At 46.5% G+C, this 25076-nt stretch overlaps 1 protein-coding gene across 1 annotated transcript in view; it reads left to right on the top strand.

Moving 5' to 3' along the window:
- The window catches only part of CSMD2 (CUB and Sushi multiple domains 2), a gene marked incomplete at both ends in the record, with an annotated part of 231477 nt that overhangs the window by 55824 nt on the left and 150577 nt on the right, over positions 1 to 25076 (top strand). Inside the window, 1 exon segment of the mRNA XM_080357655.1 lies at positions 2307 to 2514. Coding sequence (XP_080213781.1) covers positions 2307 to 2514 — 208 coding nt within the window.

Raw genomic sequence — 25076 nt, 5'->3', positions numbered from 1 at the left:
CATCTGAACCTGTTTTCTGAAGCTCTTTCATGCGTGCGGAGAGAAGTCTTGCCCAGATTGTTTGCTGAATTTAAGTAGAACTGATAGGTTTATGATTCTGGTAGGCGGTTGAGTAAAAATGCAGTAAGCCAGCTGAGAAGTTGAGAACATTTGCAAAGCTACATTTTAAGCGTATCAAATATGCATAATCTCATTAAAAATGGTCTGTCTTACTAGAACTCCAACAGCTGCTTAGACTGCTTTGTGCCCAGAATAATCGACGGGCTGTTCAAAAAGACTTTAGGAGATTGTAGAATGTGTTTGAACAGCAACAACCTCTACAAACTTGGGAAGTGTGTATTTAGAAGTGGATGGGAAGCGAAAACGTTTTCCAATAAATACCTTTTGTAATGAAAATTTCAAGGAATAGTCCCTTTTTAATTAGAAAAGCCAAAGCCACTGTACCTTTGGCTGATCTTCAGTTGCTGTTGATGTCGTCCTGTTGTTGCTAATACAGCATTGAATCAGAAGTGTGGAGCACGTTCTCCATCCCCTCCTCTGTTCCTTCTAGTACAAGAACAACTTCAACATATCAGGTTGTCTCAGACTTCCAGACTCCATCAGTAAATAAGGCTGAGAACTTGCTGACAGGAGGCGCAAATCCTTCCAGATTCTTGTTGTGTTTACCCCCAGGTGTGTGTTTAAGGGTTCTGTGCAGACCTGAGCTGCACAAATGCAAGATCACAGTGAAAAGTGTTTGGCCACGAGCCCCCGTGCCCTCGACCATGATGTTCACTGCAATGAATCTTCTTTGCGTCTGTTTCTTTCCAGCATCTGCAGAGGTGCTTATTCACGAGAAATTAAGATGGCAAATTGTGCTTATCCTCTTTGGCTTGAATCCATTCGGCCTCTAAAAAGCTTTTTCATTCTGGCTGGCAGAGGGGGGGGTTGGAAGTGGATCCTCCTTGGTGGTCCCGCTGTGAATCCTGCGTATGGTGCATTGAAGTTTGAAGCATTTTCTGGCGCTTGGGCCAGATGAGAGGTCTCAGTGCCTAAAGTTATTGATGACTGTAGCTGCACTTCGGTGTCTGTGAATAACTTTAATTCACTCACAATACAATTGCAGCAAATAGATAACTTTGTTGTAATAGAATACCTGGGAGCAGAGCACTGAGTTGGGGTTTCGGTGGCCTTTTCCAGCCCTAGTTTTGGCTGTGGGGTGGCTCAGAAGTAATTGCATGTCTGACTACATGTCTGGGGTTTTTTATCATATCTTTCCCTGTCTGCTGTGAGCTCCACGATAATCAGCAATGGGCCAACCTGATCCAAGCGCAGAAGCGGCTGCAAAGGGCCGTGATCTCCACTGGGACTTGGAGGTTCCAGCACAATCTGGTGGTGTGGTGGCGCGATGGGAAGGATGCGCGTTGGCGCGATGAGAAGGATGCGCGTTGGCGCGATGGGAAGGATGCGCGTTGGCGCGATGGGAAGGATGCGCGTTGGCGCGATGGGAAGGATGCGCGTTGGCGCGATGGGAAGGATGCGCGTTGGCCCGGGGGCTCCCAGCGCACGCATGGGGAGCAGATGGCCAGGAGAACTCATCTTTCAAGTTTGATGAGTTCAGAGGCTGCAGGTTGCAGCTCTGGGGATAAAACCTGCTGTAGATCCATTCCTGAAAACATCAAAAAGCAGAAGGATCCTCCCGAGCAGCTCCGCAGAACTGGCCTCTCCTTAGGTGCCCATGACCCGTTACACTTCAACATGTTACATTCCATTTGGAAGGGTTTTTTCTGAAATGGTTTGTAATGAAAATTAGTGTTTATAGTGTAAAGCCCCAAGCTCCTTGACTAAAGCATCTGAAATGCTGCTCTGTAATACATGTTGTAAAGTTAACAGGCTTTTCTTTGCAGCCTTCCAGATAAATGCTGAGCTGATGCTTCATGTGCGAGAGCAGGGAGCTGCCCTGACGCTAGTCAAATTAATTATTGGTTTTCTTTATCTTCCTGCCTATGTTTTCTTTAGATCCTCTTCCTTTAATTGCTTTAATAGCTCCTGCTGTTAAAATTCAGGTTGTAAAAATGAAAGAACCTGCAGCAAACAGAGCTGGTGTATGAGCAGGAAACGCCACTGTTGGATTTCTGAACAAGGGGTTAAGTTAAACCGCTCTGATTTGGTAACAGCGTGCTTTCATATGAGAAACGAGGACACAGATCCACACACCGCCTTACAAAAGCACCGAGGCTTTTAAAGCTTTGCTTTGAATTTGGGCTTATTTGGTTTTTGATGCGTTGTGCGTTCCGGCAAAATCTGATGAGTTGCTCTGTTTCCAGCTGACGACGCTTGCGGAGGGACTTTGCGGGGCCAGAGCGGGATTATCTCCAGCCCTCACTTTCCCTTGGAATACGGCAACAACGCGGACTGCACGTGGACTATTCTCGCCGAACCTGGAGACACCATTGCCTTGGTTTTCATGGATTTTCAGCTGGAGGATGGATATGACGTTCTAGAAGTTGCTGGAACAGAGGGATCTTCGCTCTGGTAGGTCATTACTGGCTGTTGTTGGTTGTGGTCTGTACATCGTGTCATACCCGCTGGTGTTTTGTGTGCACGGATCCAAACTTGATGGGATGCTGAGAGTGAACAGTTTGTGTTCAGTTATTCCCCGAGATGCGTTTTGTTTGCTTGGTGAACTTTGCACTGACTCCTCTCTACTTTGAATCATATTCTCTGCAATGAGATTTCATAGTGCAGCTGGCTACAAGAAATAAAGAATTAAACAAACCCACCCAACACATCAAGAAATGCATCTCGAACGCTATCATGCTCAAACCTTGGTTTTGCTAAATTGTTTCCTGATTATTGCTAAATACGTTGCTGACAAGTTGACTTTACTGCTAATGAACTTTTGGCAAATGTTTCTACAGATCAGTTTGTCCTTTAGGTAGGAGACTGTGTATAGAATTTCAATACCCCTCTCATCCCGCTGTTGCTTGAGCAATGCTTTCAGAAATATTGCTTTTAGGCATGATAAATGCCACAGTGATTCTTTTTTCGAATATACAACATCTACCCGAATGATCAGTGCTATGAAGTCTGAAATGAGGGTTTGCAGAGGAATTTGACATGTTGCTTTTATAGTGAAGGACAGCCCTGGCTCTGGTTGATCTTCTGCACTGTGGTCCACTCAACAACCAGTTTAAGTCCTAATGAGCAGCACATGGAAGGGAAGGACACAGTGTCCCACAGCATCCTCACAGCTGGACTGAGGGAGTGCGCTCTGGATGAGCGGGTAGTGAGGTGACTGTGAACTGGCTGAAGAGAAGAAGCCAGACAGTCATGGTCAATGGGGCAGAGTCCAGTCAAGGCCTGGATCCAGTGCAGTGCCTCAGGGGGCAGTGCTGGGGCCGGTATTATTCAATATATTCATCAATGATTTGGACGAGGGAATAGAGTGACTGTCAGCAAGTTTGCTGATGACACCAAGCTGGGAGGAGTGGTGACACTGGAAGCTGTGCTGCCATCAGAGACCTGGACAGGCTGGAGAGCTGGGCAGGGAAACATTGAATGAAATAGAGCAAGGGCAAGTGTAGAGTCTTGAATCTGGGCAGGAACAACCCCAGGTTCCAGTGTAAGTTGGGGAATGACCTATTAGAGTGCAGCGTAGGGGAAAGGGACCTGGCGGTCCTGGGGACAGCAGGGTGACCATGAGCCAGCACTGGGCCCTTGTGGCCAGGAAGCCAATGGGACCTGGGGTGGGTTAGAAGGGGGTGGTCAGTAGGTCAGAGAGGTTCTCCTGCCCCTCTGCTCTGCCCTGGGGAGACCACACCTGGAATCTTGTGTCCAGTTGTGGCCCCTCAGTTCCAGCAGGACAGGGAACTGCTGGAGAGAGTCCAGCGCAGCCACCAAGATGCTGCAGGGAGTGGAGCATCTCCCGTGTGAGGAAAGGCTGAGGGAGCTGGGGCTCTGGAGCTGGACAAGAGGACACTGAGGGGGGACTCATTCATGTGGATCAATATGGAAAGAGGGGGAGTGTCAGGAGGATGGAGCCAGGCTCTGCTGGTGACAACCAGGGACAGGACAAGGGGCAATGGGTTCAAACTGGAACACAGGAGGTTCCACTTAAATTTGAGAAGCAACTTGTTGGGGTGAGGGTGTCAGAGCCTGGCCCAGGCTGCCCAGGGAGGTTGTGGAGTCTCCTTCTGTGCAGACATTCCAACCCGCCTGGACACCTTCCTGTGTAACCTCATCTGGGTGTTCCTGCTCCATGGGGGGATTGCACTGGATGAGCTTTCCAGGGCCCTTCCAACCCCTGACATTCTGGGATTCTGTGATCTGAAACCCGACATCCCTCTGGAAGCGAAGAATTAAGTGTTTGTAATCATTAGGTGTTGCCTGGGATTATCAGCAGGAAGTTAAATTACGATTATTTATGAGATTTGTGTCGCAGCCACAAATAACATTCATTTAGGTAATTTATACATGTCTGGCAATTACGGAGGAGTAGGATTTGAATGTTTTGGATGTATCGATGTGAGAGAACTCGCCATTTACCGTGTACTGATTGTTTACTATTTCCGTGACCCCCTTGAAAATTAGATGTTGCTGTTTCATGAAAAAAACCGGCTGGTTTTATCAGCACGCATTAATATTTTAGGGCGCTGTTAGTTTTAGCTGCTGTACTGCAGGCTCAGTGTTGGTGGAGTGCGGTGAAGATGAACGTCGCTAGTTAAGAAACATTATTCAGGCTGGAGGTGTTGCCGGCGCAGCGCTGTGTCTTGTCATATCAGAAATAAAACAATGCCTGTCAGCGCAAACCTGCTGGAAAAGAATTAATAAACCTACCCGTCAATACAGCATGGTGGAAATTTTAAAATGGCAAATGTCTTAGAAAATTAAGCACTTTGACTTTTCACGTGCGCACACGTTCTGCTAAAAAGATTTAGTAGCTGTTTTAAAGGTGGTGTGTTTTACACACAGCATTTAGCAGAGGGATTAATGATGTATTTGCTTTGCCCCTTCCCCCCAGCCCTAACCCGAACCCTTCCCCCCAAGTGCTACATCTATATCGATGCTTTCCCTCCTAATGTATCAGCTGGCAGAGCCCAAAATGTGCGGCGTTCATAAGCAAAACAGGTCACACAAGCAGGAACCTCATCCGGGGTCGTGGAAGAAGCTTTTCCTGCTTTTTGAGGTTCATCCGGCGTCTTTATAGCACCGTGAAACACACATGGGTGAGATAAACACACCAGTGACTCAAAGGGACCTCGTTTAGTATTCTTGAGAAGGAAAGTTTTCGGTCCCGTAAGCGGAATTACAAAGAGTCTCAGTTTGAATTGCGTTTTTCGAAGCTGGCCCTCGCAACTCACAGCCTGATAATTAAATTCAGATGACTCATTTTTCCTGTTTTTTAATAATTTTTGCCCGTAGGGGGAAGAAAAACTGGAGCTCATATCTCCTCTTTAAACATGTTGATATGATTCAGCTTGAAAATATAGCTAAAACCCTTTTTTCCCCCTCTGTCTATGAAAACCTAGTTTTAATTATTGGTAATATGGCAGATAGACTTGGCAGCCAAATAAACCATTCTATTGAAGTATCTTGCAGCTAAATATTTCTAACCGTAATAAATAGTATAAATCCAGTCTAGAGATGTACACAAATAAACAAAATTAAATTTAGTCCGGAGTATAATTCAGATGTATTTTCAAGCTGTGGAATATTTTATAGTGGTAGTATTTATGAGACCACTAACTCAGCACATCAAGTCTGACTTGGCCTATACTCTCCTCTCTTTATAAATAGGAGCTTAGTTGGGTTTTTTGAGCCAGGTTCCCTGAACCCTCTTTCCTCCAATGGTGACTATAGTTGTACCCACTGCATCCCAAAACAGAACCGAATCCTGTTCCTGGTTTCATTTGGTTCTGGACCTGCTGGATGCGAATCCTGTGATAAGTCAGAAAGGGGCAGGTCTGAGCATCCCTGTGGCGAGCGGAGCTGTGGAGGTTGAGTGGCTGGTTGAGATGTATTAATAACACATTTACAGCTCTTTTAACTGCTGTTGTGGTTTCTGTCATGGGACCCCAGGTTTAGATTTCCTTGGCAGGTGAGAAATAAAATTCTACAGAGCAGACAACGGGGAGGAAAAAAGCAGCAGTGTGAAAAGGAGCCTGTCGGATTAGGAAGGACAACGTGGTGGGGTCTCCAGGCTGGAAGGAAGATGGACAGGACAAGAGTTGCTGCCCCGTTTTCCTTTAGGTGGGCTGGAGTGGCCACCCTGATCGCAGCCGTTCTCTGCAGGGCGAGGATGGGTATGGAGAACACACATTGTGTATGTTCTCTTGTGTTATTCCCCGACTTTCTCTTGTTTTGAAGACTTGGGGTTCTTTTCCCCTTCGTTTTGTGCTAGATCTGAAAGACTTAATGAAATTCTTCTTTATAAATACATGTAAAAGAAGAAAATCCCTCAAAGCAGCTTGGGCTCCGGTCCTTAAGGGGACTGAGCTTTGTTGATCGTGTGCTTTGTGTCGGTATCTGCTCCGAGCCGACTAAATCCCCGGGCTAACGCTTCTCAGCAATATCTGCTGCTGATGGCTGGTTCCTGGTACGTGTTGTGAGCTTTCTTCCATGGCGAGCATCCCTGAAAACACCACAGCGCTTCACACTGAGCACCTGAGCCATCCCAGGACCATACCCAATGATAAGAAGTCTCCAGGCTGGTCCTGGGTGGCACTGAACCTGCTCTGTGACAGACGTGTCCGAGCCTTGTCTGCCCTTTAATAGCAGAGTGATGGCTCTGGAGCTCTGGGTAGGTTTGACTTCATTTACGAGAGTGTCTCTGGTGTCCGTCATGTTTTCCTGTGGGTCGTTTGGTGGCGGGATGGACCCTCTGGTGCTGTGTCCTTTGTCACAGCCCAGCGTGGTTCAGAGGAAGCAGGAACGTGTTGTGCAGCAATGGTTTGGCTGCACTACGAGTGCTCATTAATAGCGGGCACGTTTTTGCTGTGCCTGCGGTGGGACAGGTCTGGATTTCCTGTGTTGGTGCAGATCTGCTGCACTCAAAGCGTATGCAAACAATGAAAATGTGGTTGTCTGTCTTGCGCTTCTTTCTGTCACCTGTTCAGGTCTCATCTGGCCCGTCTAGGACCTGTAGGTGACATTAGGCATAATGACTTGTATTATGATTATTAAAGCATTACGCTGCTATTGCCAGAGAAGGTGGCGGTGTAGGAAATGACTAATAATCCAATTTATGGATGTGTGTTTACAGGAATTGACTAAGATCAAGTGTATATTTTGCTGGCTGTGATGCAAATATTTAGCAAAGCAGGGGTTTGTAGTCAAAGGCAAATATTTAGCAAAGCAGGGATTTGCAGCCATTGCGGGGTGACTGAGGCAAGATGGGTAAAAGGCAGAAGCCTTTTCTAGGGCTCTGCAGATACAACGTGCACATGCAGCAGAGTTCCTATAGAGCAGGGGTTTTCAGAGCTGTGGAAGTACAGGAAGACAGTCTGTTTGCCATATAAAGCTTCTTTTATGGTATTGAGTTGGAAAACAGGAGGAATCGGAGGGGAGGCGCTGTAAGGTTGGGCTGTCTGATCCGGTGAGCAGCCCCAGAACGGCCTCTGGCATCCCCAGCTCTTAGTTCCACCCATGAAACCATCTAGAAACCTCAGCTCCTGCCAAGTGAATTAGTTCCATGAGATAAAACTAACAAGCAGCTCATCTGTCTGACTGTGACAGACAATCCGGCGTGTTTTGAAGGTTCATTAGGTCATTCTAATTTGCAGTTGGGAAATTTCCTTTGGGTTGTAGATAACCTGGAAGCACAGGACACTGTACACAGGACCTGTGCTCTTGAAGGTCACTGGTAACCTTGGTTGGTGGAAAAACTATTCTCTGGATGTCCTTCTAATGAATCAACCGATTTTCCTTATATGAAAGCAGCATCCTTACATATCTTGGAGGTCTCAGGATGGGCTTTAGTCTTGGACCTCAATGTCTACTCAAGGCTTTGGTTCCAAAGGGCTTGTGAATGAGGCTGGAGACTTGAAGAGTGCGTCTTGAAATGACTTGTTTCATCACTAGTTAGAGCCTCAGTAATGCAAGTGTGAAAGTTTTCCTGAATTAAGCTTCTCTATTGTAAGAGCTAGTTAACAAATGGTACTTTATCTGTAATATTCAGATGCTTTTCTTCTGTGGTAATGTTTTCCATAGGACTGGGAATGAATAAAAAATGTCTGTGAAGTGCTTTTGAAATCCCCATTTAAATGTCAGTTAGGTCGTCTTTGGGATCTGGAATCTAGCCTTCCTTATTTGACTGCTACAGTTTGTTTTTCTTCTGAAGCATTTATAGTGCTTTGAATTGGAAGCAAATTCTACAAAGGCTTTGAAGCTGCAAAACATGGCGTTAGTGGGAAATAATCTTGCAAAACCCCTTTTTCTTGTAGAAGGTGTATTCTCTGGAGATAAGAAGTTTTGTCAGAAACCAGACAGTCTTTGTTCAGGTGGCCAAACTTCTGAAATCCCCCCAACTCCCTGGTGATGGTCCCTTGGTGGTGATGGGGATGATGGTCCCTTGGTGGTGATGGGGATGATGGTCCCTTGGTGGTGATGGGGATGATGGTCCCTTGGTGGTGATGGGGATGATGGTCTGATGGTGGTGATGGGGATGGTGGTCTGATGGTGGTGATGGTCCCTTGGTGGTGATGGGGATGATGGTCTGATGGTGGTGATGGGGACGATGGTCTGATGGTGGTGATGGTCCCTTGGTGGTGATGGGGATGATGGGGATGATGGTCTGATGGTGGTGATGGTCCCTTGGTGGCAATGGGGATGATAGCCCCTTGGTGGTGATGACTCCTTGGTGGCGATGGTGATCATGGTCCCTTGGTGGCGATGGTCCCTTGACAGTGATGGTGATGATGGCCCCGTGGCGGCAATGGGGATGGTGGCCCCTTGCTGCCTCTGGGATGTCCCAGCCTTTGTACCTTGCTGTGCCACATTCAGGCCTTATTTTAATTAGGAATGTGTGATAGGAGAGCAGGAATTTGTAGGTCAGGGAGGCAGCTGGTGTGGTGCTGGGAGCCCTGGGTTCCCAGCTGGGAGCGGAGCTGATTGCTTCCTGAGTGCATGCGGACGATCCGGCAGCATCTTGATTCCTGTTTTGAAGTTAAAGGCTCGATAACGCTTTGTGCAAAGTCACTTCTGTAGAGCAGCATTGCGCGTTGGCCTAGAGCTCCTTGGCTTGAGAGACTCTGCAAGAAAGGGCTCGCAGGGGAAGATGGTGTTTCAAGGTGTTCCATAGTTCAGTGTGTATTTCTGGTAGGGATGGGAAGGTTTCAACTGTATCCCAGCTGAGAAAAATAACATACAGATGATGGTAGCTCTTGTCAGCCAAGGACTCGATTGATGGGGTGTGCAACTTGTTCCAGAAGTCGCGATGTGGCCAAATGTGGAGGCAGCAGAATTCAGTTTTCGCTGTGTCTGTCTGTCCTCTGTTCGTGTCTGTTTGTCCTTCTCCAGAGCTGCTGAAAGCCAGAGCTGCTCTGCCAGGAGTGTGGCCGGGAGAGGGACTGTGGTGACAAATGACAATGAAAGCGCTTCCGGACCTCTCCCACTCATGTTTCATTCAATAAAACATGATTAGATTTCATATACCATTTTCTGGCTAATCTTATTTTTCCATGCATTAATATGATTAATTCTATTTGCTAGATGGTGGAGAGCATTTCATGAATATTCCGGCTAGCTTTTTAAGCCAAGGAAGAAGATGCTTTTAGGCTGAAAATCACCCCGATCATGTTTTAATTGTCATTTTTATCCCAATTTGTCCTCCTTTGGTGTTTGCTCACCCTGTGCAAAGGCTGCTCTTGTGTGGATGCAGTGCAGGAAGGCCTGTAGCATATGGGGAAAATCCTAAAGGTTACTAAACGTCAATAAATCCGTATTTAGCTGTTTCTGTCCTGGATGCAAACAAGTTGCAAGAACAAGGCTTGTTTGCAAAAGCACTCAATACTTGGATGCTAAAGGGTTGGTTTTGAATGACAGACCTTGTGCAAATTGGTATAACACAACTGGCTGGGAGCTGAGAGAAACGTGGGTTATCTCGAGAGCACCTTCTGGATGTGACCTAACGCGTAAGTGACCGTATAGGTTGTAAAACGGTGAATATAATGCCTTTATTTGACAGAGGAAGGAGACTTTACGTAAGTGCAAATGATGTCACAGGCCGTAAATGTTGGACATGGGAGTCCTCCTTAGAACAGCGTGTGTCGGGACACTGCTGAAACAAGGGTTTGGACAAATGGGTGTGGGAAGGATCAATGGCTTCACTCAAAGGTGCTTCCAGGAGGTGTCTCTGCCTTCCCATTGTGGTCTTTTTCTTGTTCAAGAGCCAATTAATGTCACTTTTGGAGGGAGGATCCACCGTTGTGCAGGCTGGCTGAGGATGTGTGTGTGTTGGGGGGTTTCCCTTTGCAGGGACATTCACCACATCAAGGGGGTTGTGTTTCCATGTCAAAATCTGTCTGCTGGAGCTGATAATAGTTGTGTTTTACACCGCTCCCCCTTATCTATAACTTCAAAGTGAAAGAGCCGAGATGCATCTGCAGCCATTTCAGTGCTTTCAAACACCTCTTTCTTCTGGCGTTCCTTTGTGGACGCATTCATGGCTTTCCTGTATTTACAGGTTATGTTAAAGAACACAAGTTTTCAGATGTCACCTGTCCCAGAAGTCACCACTGATGGGTTCAGTTTGCTGGTTTGTTACACATCCTCTCAACAGGAGAGATTAAAGTGTTACCACAGCCACAGAAATGGAAGAACTCTTCAGGTTACCAGTTAGAAAGTGCGTTTTCAGAGTGAGTTCGTTGTACTTGTTAAGATACATCTTGACATTTCTATATATCTGAGATATGTCTTGACAAGTGAGAATGGAGTAGGAAAACGTGTACATATATATTTAGATAGCCAAACTTGTGTAATTTGATGGCTGTAGTACAGTCCTGAAGGCCTTTTGTCCATGAGTAACAGCTACAATGAAAAAATTGCCTTATGTTCATGTTGTTTACTTATTGCAGGGTTGAGCTTTAAAAGAACAGATAGAGATGCCCAGGCAAGGGTCAGTAATGGACGGGATAAGCAGGAGAGCGCAGAGGTTGGTTTCCATTCTGGATATACACGGTGCTTCTGGAAGTTGAGCTGTTCCCAGGGGGCTCCTGGATTCATAAACAGGGGGTTGTAAATGAAATATTGAAGGAAAAGGCCTCTAATTGCAGTTCAGAATTGGTTAATATCTTGTCACCTGAGGAAGCACCAAATCTGAGGCGGCGGAACCCTGAACAGTGCATCCTTGGGTGAGATGTTCCTGTCCAGGACTTGATGCTTCTTTAAGGACTTGGAACAAGAATGGGCTGACAGACGGAAATGTGAATGATTTCTCTTGTGGGATGTAGGAGGAAAATAACGATTTCCACACGTTTTCTTGCACCTTGATATCTGTGTTTCTCTGCGCTTCAAAATCCAGTGTTTTTCTTTCTTTGCTGCCACTGATGGGTCTTAGCACAGATACGTTCTTGTCTCACATGCTGCTTGACTCAAGCATGGACTGCAAATCTAGTAATATCAGTTATTAAATGCAGACACTTAATCTAAGTATCTTCCTCTTAATATCTCCATCTTGTACACAGAGATCTAATCAGCCTTTCCAAAGCCCAGATGGGGGAAGGAGATAATGGCTTTGGATTCATGTGGCCGCCTCGATTTTGCTGCCGCTTCTTGGAAGCGTTTTGTTTTGTCACGGCAGGTCGTGATCCCTTTAGCTCACGCTGAGGTTTTGACAGTCTTGGCTGGTTTACAGCGTGGATGTTCTGATTCTTCCTCCCAGGGCCCCTTCTTGCGGCTGGATTTATAGCGGAGAGCAGGAGGATGCCAGCGCATCACTAAATATCGGAGCATTACTAATAGACAGATGCTGTCAACAGCTGATATGTAATGACCGTGTTCCTCGCTGCACTGAGCTGGAATTTTCCAAGATTCTGGAAAATTGGAGGCGTTAGGGTCCTGAACTCAAAGTCCAAACTACCTATTTGCTACATCAGTAAAGAGCGAAGAGTTGCTCTTTTCCCAGTGACCTGAAAACTCGATCAGCCTTTTCCCCCCTTTAAAATCAGTGCGTGGGTTTGATTCTTCCCAGCCGGAGCCCAAGGGAAATACCCATCTCTGCGTGCTTTCCTTTATCCTTTTGTCTTCATCCTGCACTTTCTAAATTAATTTTTATAATCATCTCTTAAATGATGGAGCAGATCAAATTAGCTCTTTTAGTCAGAATTACCTGCTTTAAAGATCTCCCCGAAAAAGAAAGGCATAGAAGTAATTAATTGCTTCAGTTATAATAACGTGGCTTAGCCTTGTGCTTTTCTGTTAGAAAAACCTGTTTTTGATAAGTCAGCTGTTCTTAAAAGGGAAGAAATACAAGCGCTTCAGGCTGGGAGCTGGCACAGAGCAGTTTGGAAATGAGGTTTTTCGCTCTGTAATGGAACAGAATAGATTAACACCATCGATCCTGGAGCGATGCCCCAACCAGCCCCACGGGCCGGGCAGCGTGCACGGGGGGTTCTTCTTGTCCCCCTGTCGCGGATGCTCTGTATGACTTTAAAAACCAAAGGGGATTTGTTCAAAGCCGCGCTTGAATTTCTGGAGCCTGGAAGAAAGTTGAAGGGAGTGGAAAACAAAAGGGAAAATTTGAAAGGAGATTCAAAGCCGGTGTTTGATGGCTCAAAAGCCGCTTTGCGCGGGCGGCCGAGGACCCCGAGTGATGGTAAAAGGGGAGACGGGTTGACCCAGCATCAGAGGGATCTCGGGGGGAGCACAGCGCTCGGTCTGCCCAGCTCCTTGTCTGTCTCACGTAACCCACTGTTGAGGGTTAGATTGCAGGGTGACAATAAAACCGTGGCAGTTGTATTGTTAACCCTCTCCCTCCGCTTCCCCCTTTTGCCCCTCCCTCTCCCCCCTTCCCACTCAGCACAGGCGATCGGGAGGGAAAGAAGTACAGAGAGAAGAGAGTTGGAAACATTAACAATGTTTTACTAATGCTACTAATAAGAATAGAGAAAATAATACAAAATATACAAAACCAATCTTGAAAGTCCCAGCAACTGCAGAGCCAGCACCCAAAGTCCTGGACTGGACTCTGCAGCCAACCGGAGCTGGATTCAGTCTGTCTAAGCCTCCATTTGCAGGGACGACTAGCAAGGTCCTCTCCTAGTGTTGGCCATAGGGAAAAGGAAAGGCAAAAGGAAAAGGGATGAGATCCTCGTGATCTCCCACTTTTATATGAAGTATTCACGTGAATGGAATGTTATACATAGTTGGTCAGTTTCTTGGTCACCGGTTTCTCGTCGCCCCTCTCGCGAGATGTCCATCCATGCTTATCAATAAGTTTGCACTCCATTGCTGGGTTTACCAAAACATGTGTCTGATTCTCCAGGAAAATGCAGTTAATATGAAGGCTTTAGCTGCCAGGCAAAATTCACTGAAAGAGAAACTTGTTTTTAACAAAACCAGGACACCCACTCTGATTTGAGCCTTCTCTCTGCTTTTAAAAATTGATCACCACATGTATTTGTCGCATTCTGCCTAAAAATAAAACCAGTTTTAAAACAGAAAGCATTCAAGGGTTCGTATTTCCCAGCTCAGCGTGTCCGCCCTGTCCCCGCTGCTTTCCAACAAGGCGCAGAAGCAGACAGACCTCGAGTGACTGTCAGTCAGGGCGCTTTCTAATTGATCTTTTATTCTTAGACCTCTTAAGGGACTATAGATTTTTAGCATGAAATTAATATATTGGAATTTCAGTGGGAAGAATAAAATACTAATTAAATCTTGCAACCCTGGAATGTGTATAAAACAGACGTTGCAATTAAAATTCATTTTGAAGCGAGTTAGCACAAGTTTTGTTCATGTTTAACATCTTTATGGGTACCATTCTTTGTAAATCTGAACTAATTGAGTCCAAAGGGACAGAATAATAGATTCTGCATTTGCTGTGGATGCCAGTGCTCACTTTGCTTTTGGCGCTTTTCTTCTTTCTTTGTGCAAGTTCTGATTTTAATAAGTTACCCAAAAAGTAACTATTTTGCTTTTTATGCCAAATTATCAAGAATCCATCTTCCTAAATCTCTGCAAGGCTGCACTGAACCTTTGAAGACTTGGTGCTTGCCCATCTCTACTGACTCCAAGGTGTTCGCTGTTCTGAAGTTCGGGAGATTTCAAATTGGATTTGGTTTTAAATTTCCCTTCTAAACATTCGGTTGAAACAACTGGAAACTGCTTTGGGGGTGTGAAGGTTTTGGGTGGCCGGGCGGCTGTATCCTGACACCCCGAACCTCTGAGGCCTCCTTGGCTGCAACATCAACCAGTTTGGAACTGGGAATTTTCTGTTTCTTCCTCCCCTTGAATATTTTTTCCTGGGATCTTTTGCTTAAGCAGTTTATATGTAGAAATGAATACAATGGAAGTTATGAATGTGTAGCTGCCATGATAAATTGAGACCAAACCTGAGCTTGCTCCCTTCAGCTCACAGGTCGAGATGTCGGAGTTTGCAGGTTAGTGGTTCCTAAGGCTCTTCCCAGCAAAATCATATTGAACCAAACTTTAATACAATCAAGTGAGAGCATCATTAACAGGCTGCAGACTCCTGGCCGCACCAACCCGCGGATGCTATAAACAACGCACAGCTTGGAATAGGTTCTTAATGGCACTTTATTGATTGAAAAGGTAGAAAGTTCATCTAAACTGTGGATAATTCTGGTAATTTCCTTGCAGATTTGACTGCGCTGTGGCTATAATTGCTGCAGCAAGCCTTGACTTGTAGCAATGCTAATAAACTCGTTAACATACGTTACTGCTTTCAGTAGTAAAGCTGCCAGGTTGCTTTGGAAGGTCTCTTGATTCGGTCCTTCAGACGCTTGGGCTCAGGTTTAATGTTAAACTGCTGCTCCGATCCTTTTAAATTGGGATGGACTGGTGGTGTCTGCTGCATTTCTCTGAACCCTGTCTGTGGCAGAATGCAAACCCCGCTCTCTCCATCGTGGAAGGAGTAGACACATCTCCCTCTTTCGCCAACAGCGTCTTTGGTTTGGCCCCAGAGCCCCTGGCCAGGGCCGTTAATAGAGAGGAGAAGGGAGCGCTGAGGCACCAGGGAGCCGCTGGGCACCTGCAGCCAGTGTGGGGGTGTTTGGAGGCTTCAGGGGCACCCACAGCCAGTGTGGGGGTGCAGAGAAGCTTCTGGAATGCCCACAGTCAGATCTGATCAGGCTATAAAAACAGGATTCTCATCAGGGTCCACCCCTTGCGCGAGTCTCTTGGAGCACGAGCCAGATGCTGCCGGGAGCCACTGCCCCATGAAGAGCCTGGCTCCATCCTCCTGACACTCACCCTTTAGATATCTGTAAACATGAATGAGTCCCCCCTCAGTGCCCTCTTGTCCAGCTCCAGAGCCCCAGCGCCCTCAGCCTTTCCTCACACGGGAGATGCTCCACTCAGTCAGTAGAGATGAGCAAACAGCAAGTCTTCAAAGATTCAATGCAGCCTTTCAGAGATTTAGGAAGATGCATTCTTGATAATCTGTGCTAAATACAGATCTCGTTGGGGACGGGGAGCTCTTAAACCTGTAGTGGCTGTGCCATGAGCTTGTTACCGTGGGGATTTGTGATATAAATGAACACGGGTGGCAGGAGGCGCTGCCGCTGTCCATGTGTGCAGGCGGGGATGTGTTTGGCGTGGGGTGGGCTCAGAGCAGCGAGCTGTTGCTGTCTCCACCGCTTTTTGTTGCTTCCCGGTAACTTGGTGTCTTTCTGGTCACATTAAAATCCAGCTGTGAATAAAAGCGGGTTATTGATTCTGTGAAACAAAAAAAAGACTCTTTCCCAGCCGATTAATGAGCAAAGAACACTTCCAGCTTCTGGTTGTTGTAGGAGTGTTTGAGTCGTAACATCTCAATTAACTAGTGACAGCGACCTTCCTACAAAGTCTCAAAGTCATAGAGAATTAATGTGCTCCTGACTAAGCAGAGTTTTGGGGGATGTGGTTGTCAGGCTTTCCTGACTTGGCCAACCTCTGGTGTCTGATTGTGCAGCCCCTCCTGTTCCCACATTTCCCCCTGCACATAACAGTTGTACATTCTGAGTTGTATTTCAGCTTCTCCGACTGTATTTCAGCTGAAGAGGTCGGTAGAAACAACCGTACTGGGAGTTCACTGGAGTGTGTGTTTGCTAAGAAGTATGTGTTTGCTAAGATGTGTTTTGAGGCGGCACCGCAGGTATTTGAAGACATTACTCACAAACAGACTGGATGTGCTAAATTGAGTGGAACCCAGGTGCCAACTTCAGAGTGGGGTTTTGCTTCGGTGCCGCTTGTTTATGAATTACGCAGGTTGAGGAATGGGAGACACAAAGATTCCATTAAAAGTATAATTGGACGGGTAATATCTTGGGCCTTTTTGATGCGTCTTTTTTAACCACTTCATATTTGTAATGTGACAAAAATAGCTGTACAGTCTGCTGTGGCCATCACCAGTGCAGCTGGGAATAGATTTTAATTGATGGATGCTGTCAAGCCGTTAGCGGCCATGCTGTCAGGAGAACCATTAAAGTGATATTTCTTGTCCCTGCTCACTTAAACACTCTGCTACCAAGTCATAGCACAGTATTATTTTTTACTTAATGTTGTCAGCATTTGGGCTGAGAGTTTCCCAGCGCCACGTCCTGGGTTTTGGGCTTCCCAGCAATGGAGCTGCCGACGTCTTCTCCAGGTATCACAGCAGATGGTGCTGAGACCCCAACTGTACTGCTGTATGGAATGTGGAAATGGTGTGAAATGTTCTGCTTTCATTTAATCCTCGTATGTTTCCTTTTGTGTGTGGTGTGTAAGGGTGAGGCTTCAAAACCGGTTCTTCTTGAGGTGAGGACTGGTTAAAACACCGCACTTTTCATCCTGAAATTTTAACTTCAGGAAACAACGGCTGATAAACCCAGCGCAAGGGTGAGTTGGGAAAGACAGCAGCAGCTCCATAGAGAAGGCAGCGTTCAAGGCTGAACCCTCTCCCTGCTGGTCCTTCCCTTAAAAACAAACCAACCCCCAAACCAACCACAGAACGCAGCAAACATAAACCAGAAGACAAGCAATACAAGCTGCTTTCCTTTTAATTGCGTAGGTCAGTCGCTTAGGAGGACCCCTGCATTTTACAGTTCCGTAATGCTGTTACACTAAGGTGCGCTGAGTTGATCCTCTGCTGAGTTTAAGGACCAGAATTCCCCTTGAGCAGGTTTAAACTCAGGATTTGGAGGAGGCAGAGAGGACTCATTGCTGGTTTCTTTGTGGGTAGGCAGGAAACGTCCATCTCAGCACTGCGCCTTCCTGTTGCCATCAATATGGAGCCAACTATATTAATTCTGAATTATTGCCCTGTCTAAAAAATTGCGGTTATCTGGCGTTTGCAGTTATTTCACTAAGGCTTATGAACTGCAGTGAAACTTCAAAAGGAGCCGCGTTGGCGCTGAGATGAAGTTGCAGAGGGTCACAGTCTTATCAGTGCAGCAGACCAGCAGAGTCTTCATTTCCTCCTCTCTGCTTGGGTGTTTTTCTGCTGCGGGCTCCTTTCTTGACTGTTTCAGGCTCGTGCTCTGACCTACCAGCTTCACCTGTATCTTCTCCTCAGCTGTGCAGCCTTCTTTTTGTACATGTCTTTGTCTTTCTCCGGCTGTTCGTGCCACATTTTCCCTAACTTCACGGCCATTTCTGCCCCTGACAAGTTCAGGTCTCTATAGTGGTCTTTCATGAAGAGAAAGAAAGCAGGTAGCGGCTTTTTCCCCCCAGAGAAGCTGACTCTCTTCCTCCCCCGTTGTCTCCTCACTCCCCTTGGAGTGCCCAATCTTCTCCCCCTGGAGCGGTATGTCCTGCGGTACTTGGCCATCTCTTGCTGCTGCTTCCTCCCCTTGCTGGATGTGCTTCTTTCGGAGCGTTGCTTTGAAGTATTCCCACTGTCTGGGGGCTCTTGGCCGGGCTCGACCCTCTTGATGGAGATGGAGATGACCAGCTGTCCGGCCCGTTTCCTCGCTTGGTTGGTGTGAGGGGGCTTGGCCATGCACCGGGAGCCGCGCTGTTCTGTTCCCCGGGGACGGGCTCACTCGGCCGGCATGATGGTGAGAGGAGGAGGCGGCTCCGCCGGCCCCGGGGCTGCGCTGGGCTGCACTGGGCTGTGCAGTGCCCCGCGCTGGGGATCACTATTATGACATCAAGCGCCCTGAGCCAATCGCTTAGGGCCACATCTGCCTCCTGCAACTCTATTGGCTGAAGGGGTGGGATGATGTCACAGCCGTGATGATGTAACAGGTCAAATTCCTGCGTTTGGGCAGGGAAAAATATAATGAAATATAACAAGGGCAAGCGTTGAATCTTGTATCTGGGCAGGAACAACCCCAGGTTCCAGTGTAAGTTAGGGAATGACCTATTAGAGAGCAGCACAGGGGAAAGGGACCTGGGGGTGCTGGGGACAGCAGGGTGACCATGAGCCAGCACTGGGCCCTTGTGGCCAGGAAGCCAATGGGACCTGGGGTGGGTTAGAAGGGGGTGGTCAGTAGGTCAGAGAGGTTCTCCTGCCCCTCTGCTCTGCCCTGGGGAGACCACACCTGGAATCTTGTGTCCAGTTGTGGCCTCTCAGTTCCAGCAGGACAGGGAACTGCTGGAGAGAGTCCAGCGCAGCCACCAAGATGCTGAAGGGAGTGGAGCATCTCCCGTGTGAGGAAAGGCTGAGGGAGCTGGGGCTCTGGAGCTGGACAAGAGGACACTGAGGGGGGACTCATTCATGTTTACAGATATCTAAAGGGGGAGTGTCAGGAGGATGGAGCCAGGCTCTTCTGGTGACAACCAGTGACAGGACAAGGGGCAATGGGTGCAAACTGGAACACAGGAGGTTCCAGTGAAAGAGGAGAAGCAACTTGTTGGGGTGAGGGTGGCAGAGCCTGGCCCAGGCTGCCCAGGGGGGTTGTGGAGTCTCCTTCTGTGCAGACATTCCAACCCGCCTGGACACCTTCCTGTGTAACCTCATCTGGGTGTTCCTGCTCCATGGGGGGATTGCACTGGATGGGCTTTCCAGGTCCCTTCCAACCCCTGACATTCTGGGATTCTGTGATCCCCTCAGCACGGGGGTTTATCTCCATTTAACACACAGCGCGACACAAATGTGTCTCATACCCGAGGAGGTAACTGGATGCCTCAAATTTTTTGTCATGATAAAATGTGAAGCTGCTGTTTGCTGCTGAGAGGTGGCAGCTCATAATGTGAAAATGGTTTAGTAGCAGCCCTAAAAATAATTGTATGTGACAGCTGTTTCTTGGTTCCTGTCAGGATAACTACTGTAATTTAGATCTGCGGCTCTTGGACTACGTGGCTAATTTATTTGGGTGGTCTTTTCATTAATTTGAAAGGTTCTGAGCGTTTAAAAGCCTTCATTAATTACATTTTAGTAAATGAAAATGCAATAAGATTTCTGCAGGTTTGTGTGGGAATAAAAGAAGTAAATTTGCCATGTATTGTTTGGTTGGTTTGGGAAGGTGAACCCAGTTGTTCCCAGGAAATGGCAGCTCTTCTGCCCCCTTCCAGGAGCATGAATAAACCAAATGGAAATTCTGACCGTTCATTGTGAGTACAAGATGACTTATTGAAGTTCCCAGTAGTGTTAAATATTCATATGCAGTGGATTGCATAAGTATTAAATTATGAAACAGCCCTTACTTGTGTGGATCTGGCCTTTCCGAAAGGAAAAGGTGGGAGCCCAGCAGGCTGGAAGGAGGGAGCCAGCCCCGGGGTGCACACGGATAACTTCACTGCATCTTTCTATTGCGACCAGTAGGACTTTGGTAATTGCTGGGCTGTTTAATTATGTTGGAGCTGGGGGTAGATATGTAAAAGCTCGTGGCAAAATCCAGCCTTGACAAAACCCTTTAACGCGGTGGCGCTTGTGTCCGTTCTCCTTCTGTATTTACTCTGGGTTGTTTTCGAGTGACCCCGCCATAGTAAATAAGACTGGGACAAACTCAGCCTGTTTGCAGTAGCGTGCGGCTGCTCCTTTCATCTCTTTGCTCCTTTTTCTATCAGCGGAGAGGGTGATTTGCATTCCACTTATCTATCCTGCTCTGCCTTCTGTTGTTTCCTTTGCTCTCAAAAGAGAACCTGCATTTGTGATTATTCTGGGGCAATGAAATAATTTCATTACAGCATTCAGAGGTCTCTTCAGCAGGTGCTTTATTATCTCAATAATTCAGCCTTAGAGACTTTTCAGATTCCCCAGTTCCCAGAGTTCAGGAGCTACAAATAAAACTCTTTTGCTCTTTCCCTGATTTGGTTTATTTAGCCTCATTTATCTGTGTTCTTTCCAGATCTTCCCCAGGAATTTCATTTAAATGTGGAATTGATGATATTCAGCACAATTGCCTTAAGGAGTGCATTGTGTTAGAATGCACACGAGACAGCGTGCGTCCCACTTGGCTTAGGTCATTTGTAAAATTCACTTAGAATCGAGGCCGTTCGTCTGAACGTGGTGGAATGTTTGCTCGTGTCCCTGAATTACCTGCATAGTGCATCAAAATAAGCCAACTCTGTCCAGGTAAATCCTGGGATTGGAGCGCTGGAATATCCCCAGGCCAGTGCTGGTGAGGGGACGCAGTCTGGTCCATCTCTCATCTCTTCTTTGCAGCCTCTGTGGGCAACACCATAATAAAACACCTTTATTGCTGTGGCTTCCTCCGTGTTGGAGGTTTTTCAGGTGGAACGGTAATGAAGCACAAATCATTTCTGGGCAGCAGGGCCCAGCAAAGCCTGACTTTGGTTGTGCAAAGCTGAGGCTGGTCACCATTCTGCTCTTCGGGGTCCAGCGGTGAGACCGTTCCCTCGGTGGCACATTGAGCATCTGTCCTCTGCTACAATGCCTGCTTTTCATTTAGAAATAATACAAAGCCAAAAAACCTCACAGACTTTGGCCACTGAAGCGGCTCACTCATCTAACACCTTACCTGTACCAATTAGTAAATGAGCGTTGATTAAGGGATGAAATTGGTTCCAATTTGCCGTGGTAGGTGAAAATTGCATGCTGGAAGGAACAATGTAAAAGGGCAACACGGGAAAATGAACAGAAGTAGAAGACTCTACATGAATTGTGATGCATGTAAAGTTATTGCCGGAGTGCTTCCAAGTTGCTGCCTCATCAGCAGACATCTTTGCAATATACATTAGCTGTTAATTTGAAATAATTTTTACTATTTCTTTAAAAAACTGAAAGTGCAAACAGCCCCTCGACAGAAACTACAAGGCACGAGAAAGCAGGAAGATGAGAAAAATGTCACCGCTCGTAATAATGTTAATTATAAGGTAAATGAATGTTGACATTTGAGAGTCGAGCTGAAAAGCTCAACCATGCTGAGGTGTCGAGGATCTATGTAAAGTGTGATGTAGAGAGAAGTTGTGTGGTGTCTGAAGTCTTAGCATTTACCCGAGAGCAGCAGAATGCAAAAGGTTCAGCGCTGTCTGTCTTTGCGTCTCATAATTATACAGCGTGAATCTAGAGATGCTTTTAAAAGCTTCATCTCTTGGAGTCTTTCTCAGTCTGAGCTGTGATGGCAGAAAAAGGTCCCGACGAGGTAACGTTATCTTAAAAGTCACAAGGTAAATAGAAGTAATGTGTTACCTTTCATAACCCGATGGTATTTTGGTGAATGTTTTGCATTTATTAGAGATACAGGTAATCTCAGTTGCATAAAGCTAAGGTCAAAGACTTAATTTTAATCAGAATAGCTCCCGTTATAGCTGAGATGTGCGCATGGACTCTTTTAGCAAAATATTGGTGCATGAACTATTTGTGGTGGCAAATATTGCTGCTTCTCCTCCTGCACCGAAGTTAGCAAAGCAAATGTGAACAGGACACGCTTTCACCTCTTCTGCTGTTTTATCATGTTGTGAAGGCGCTTTCATTCCAGCCTTTGGGAGTGTCAGCCCTCATCATCATGCTTCAATTCCAGAGCCTGGGAGACTTGATTTTTTGGCTTTCCAAGCCGCAGTAAGGAGTAACTGCCCTCCAGAACATGTGAGATGATGCGCGGCCATGCCTGCCTTCAGCAGATGTTTTCCCAAAGCCTTTATTGTGTTGTTTTCAGTCTCCTTTTCCTTTCCGCACCCCAAAAAGGGCTGTTGAACCAGAGGGGTTGATGGTTCAACAGCACCAAGACCTCGTGCTGCCAGTGCTGGTGTCGTCACGTGGAAAAACCCAATTTATTCAAGTTACCTTATGCTTGACCCTACAAACAAGCCCCATTGATGCCCTTCGCGTGCCCCATGGAGTGTGTGCGTCCGATCCCCCCCTTCTTTTCTCTTTCTTCTTTCTTTATTGTCCTGGCAAGTGAAGGTGACCGGGAGGAGAATGGTCCCTCTTGTGCTGAACTGGCTTTCAAGATGCTGCTGAGAGATGCCAGATCTTCAGCTGCATGTCATAAACTATTTATTTTCTCTATAATTCACGCTATGTCGTCTTTTATTTCTGATCCTTTTTAATATGAGTAGTTACTCATGTTTTCCACTTTAATGCAATTATGCTATACTTTGCCTTTTCTCTATTCCAGGTAGCTGACAAGCTCATTCAGCCATTACATGGTATTAAATGAAGTAATTGCAATATTAAGTTCTTTCTTCCATGCCATAAAAAAATGCTATTAAAGAGTAACCGCATGATACCGCCTAGAGAATAGAGTTTTCGGCTAAAAGCACCGTCGGCACATTTTGTTGTTATTGACCATCGCAGGGTGGCTGGGGGAAGGGAGCAAGAGCTCTCTGGAGTGGTTTTGACCTGTGTATCTGTGTTCTCATGAAGGATTGAACACAGGGGTGGCTTCACATGGACTGGCCGGTACCAATTGGGCTGTAGGTTGTTGACCTCAATGGGAATTAAATGTTCCCTGCACCGCTGCAGTTCATCTCCTCCAAGTGTGGCTGATACCCAGATGAGGGCATTGTAAGACTCTTCTTTTTAACCTGAGTTAATTATTTTCTTGATGGTGTCACCCATGACATCCTCTTGCCAGGTTATTGGGATCATAAATGCTCACGACTGTTGCGTTCTCTCCCTGGGTCGCTGACATAAAACCATTTTGAGAGCTGATGTGCTTAGATATGAAGCTGATCCCTTACTTATCGTCTTGATTTGTGCTTCTGTCAGTTCGGCCATGGGCTCACGCTGCTCGTATGTTGTCACTGGTGTTTTACCTTAACCTGAGACACGTGAAGTGCAGCTGCGACGTGTTACACGGAGCCGGGAAATAAAGGACAGGCCGCAAAACCATCTTGTATGGGAGGGAAAGGGACATCACGGAACTGCTGAGCAGTTTTTAGAGGAGTTATTTGAAATGCTGTATGTAAATGCTGCAGAGCTGAAGTGCTGTGAATCCCCAGATAAGATGCTGGTGGGTAAGATAACGAAGGTTCAAGGAGCGCTGATCTCGGGAATATTTCTTGATAGTGGTTGTGTTTGGATTGAATGCGCTGCCTGTTTTTCCTTGATAGCGAGATCGCCTCCCTCTCGTGCCTGCTGTGCTTTGGATTGTGTATTTTGGTAATATTTGACAACAGAACGGACAGAATACCACTGCCATCTCTGCCTTGACTTCTTGTTTTAATGCACCTGTTATTTGTCGCTACCAGAGATGCTCATGGCGTTGAGTACTTGGGAGTGATTAGCATTGCAACAATACCCAGACCTTCCTCTCGATGAACCAAATAGTGTCTTTGGCAAGAATGATGCGGTAGAAAACCTTTGATCTTCCTCAAGATGGAATCGTTGCGTGTGACCATGGTAGGTTGGCATGTCCTGGGGACAAATGCCCCGTTTATCAGCGGTGACATCCAGAGAGTGGAAATGAAGTGTGATCAGTGGAGCCCCGTGTACCGGGGTTTCTGCAGGACGGGTCGGTTCCGCAGCTCATTGTTAATAGTCCTTTATTTCCCAGGCTTTTGTTCCTTTTTCAAACGCTTTCACCAAGGGAATCTGTGCAGGAGTTACTGCTGAGTGGTTGTATGTGCTGCCGTGTTCACACAGACACAGGAGCGCTCGCTTTCCTGAGGAGAATGTGCCACTTGATCCCCAGAAACAATCATTTATTTACTTGGATCGAATGCTTGGAATCCTCTCAACACCAAACTATTTTGTTACACCAGCCCCTTGAAAATGGATTTGTTTAAATAATTCACCAAAAAGGATAGGGACAGGCTTGTTTTATGCACTTCTGCTCCAATTCTTCAGTTGCTTGCTGAGTAAATATACATGATATTGCGAGCGCCTCTTCAAAGTGTCTCTGCTGACGGGGAGAGCTGAAACCATTAATGTTGGCTTGGGAAGGAAAGTGTCAGGGGAGCAAAGGGTGAAGTTAAGTCTGATTTCTTCCATGGGTTCATTGACTGTATGTTGCTGAAGGGGCTTTTTGCCTTTGCTGCTGGATTACATGAAAGCTTGAGCGTTAGTTTATCAACAAATGCAATCGCAAACCTTCCTGTAGGGTTTACACAGGTAGCTGCTTTTCTTCCTAAAGAAGCAATGAGGGCAATGTGGAATTCAGTGCAAAAATGACATAACAGTGTGTTGCTTTAGCTGGCACCTCTCACAGGGCTTTGATATCTGGCAAAATAAGTATTTATTACTTTGCAGGTCTCGCATTAAATGGTGTGGTGTAAAATGACAATGTCAAACCGAGTTAAGGATCTGCTTCATTATGAGGCATTTCCTATATGTTATACGTCTGTAGTCACTGTAGAAATCACCAAGGGAACCACTCGGCACAAACGACTGCTTCTTCAACATCATCATTACCGGATCTTTACTCCTGCATAACAATTCCTCTCCGTGATTCCACAGATTTGTTGCCTGTCTCTTATTTATGATGATAACGAAGCAACGAGCGCTGCCCTTCTGAAGAGCAGGAAGGAGGTGGGGAAGGGGTTTTGTGGGGAAGGACTGATGGATTTGTTGGGCTGAGCATCCTTCATCCTTCATCCCGACGCTCTCTGGA

Source organism: Nesoenas mayeri (assembly GCF_963082525.1).
Source record: "Nesoenas mayeri genome assembly, chromosome: 21".
Taxonomy (NCBI): domain Eukaryota; kingdom Metazoa; phylum Chordata; class Aves; order Columbiformes; family Columbidae; genus Nesoenas; species Nesoenas mayeri.
The sequence above is the reverse complement of the archived record's forward strand: the minus strand, read 5'-3'. Positions and strand labels throughout refer to the sequence as shown.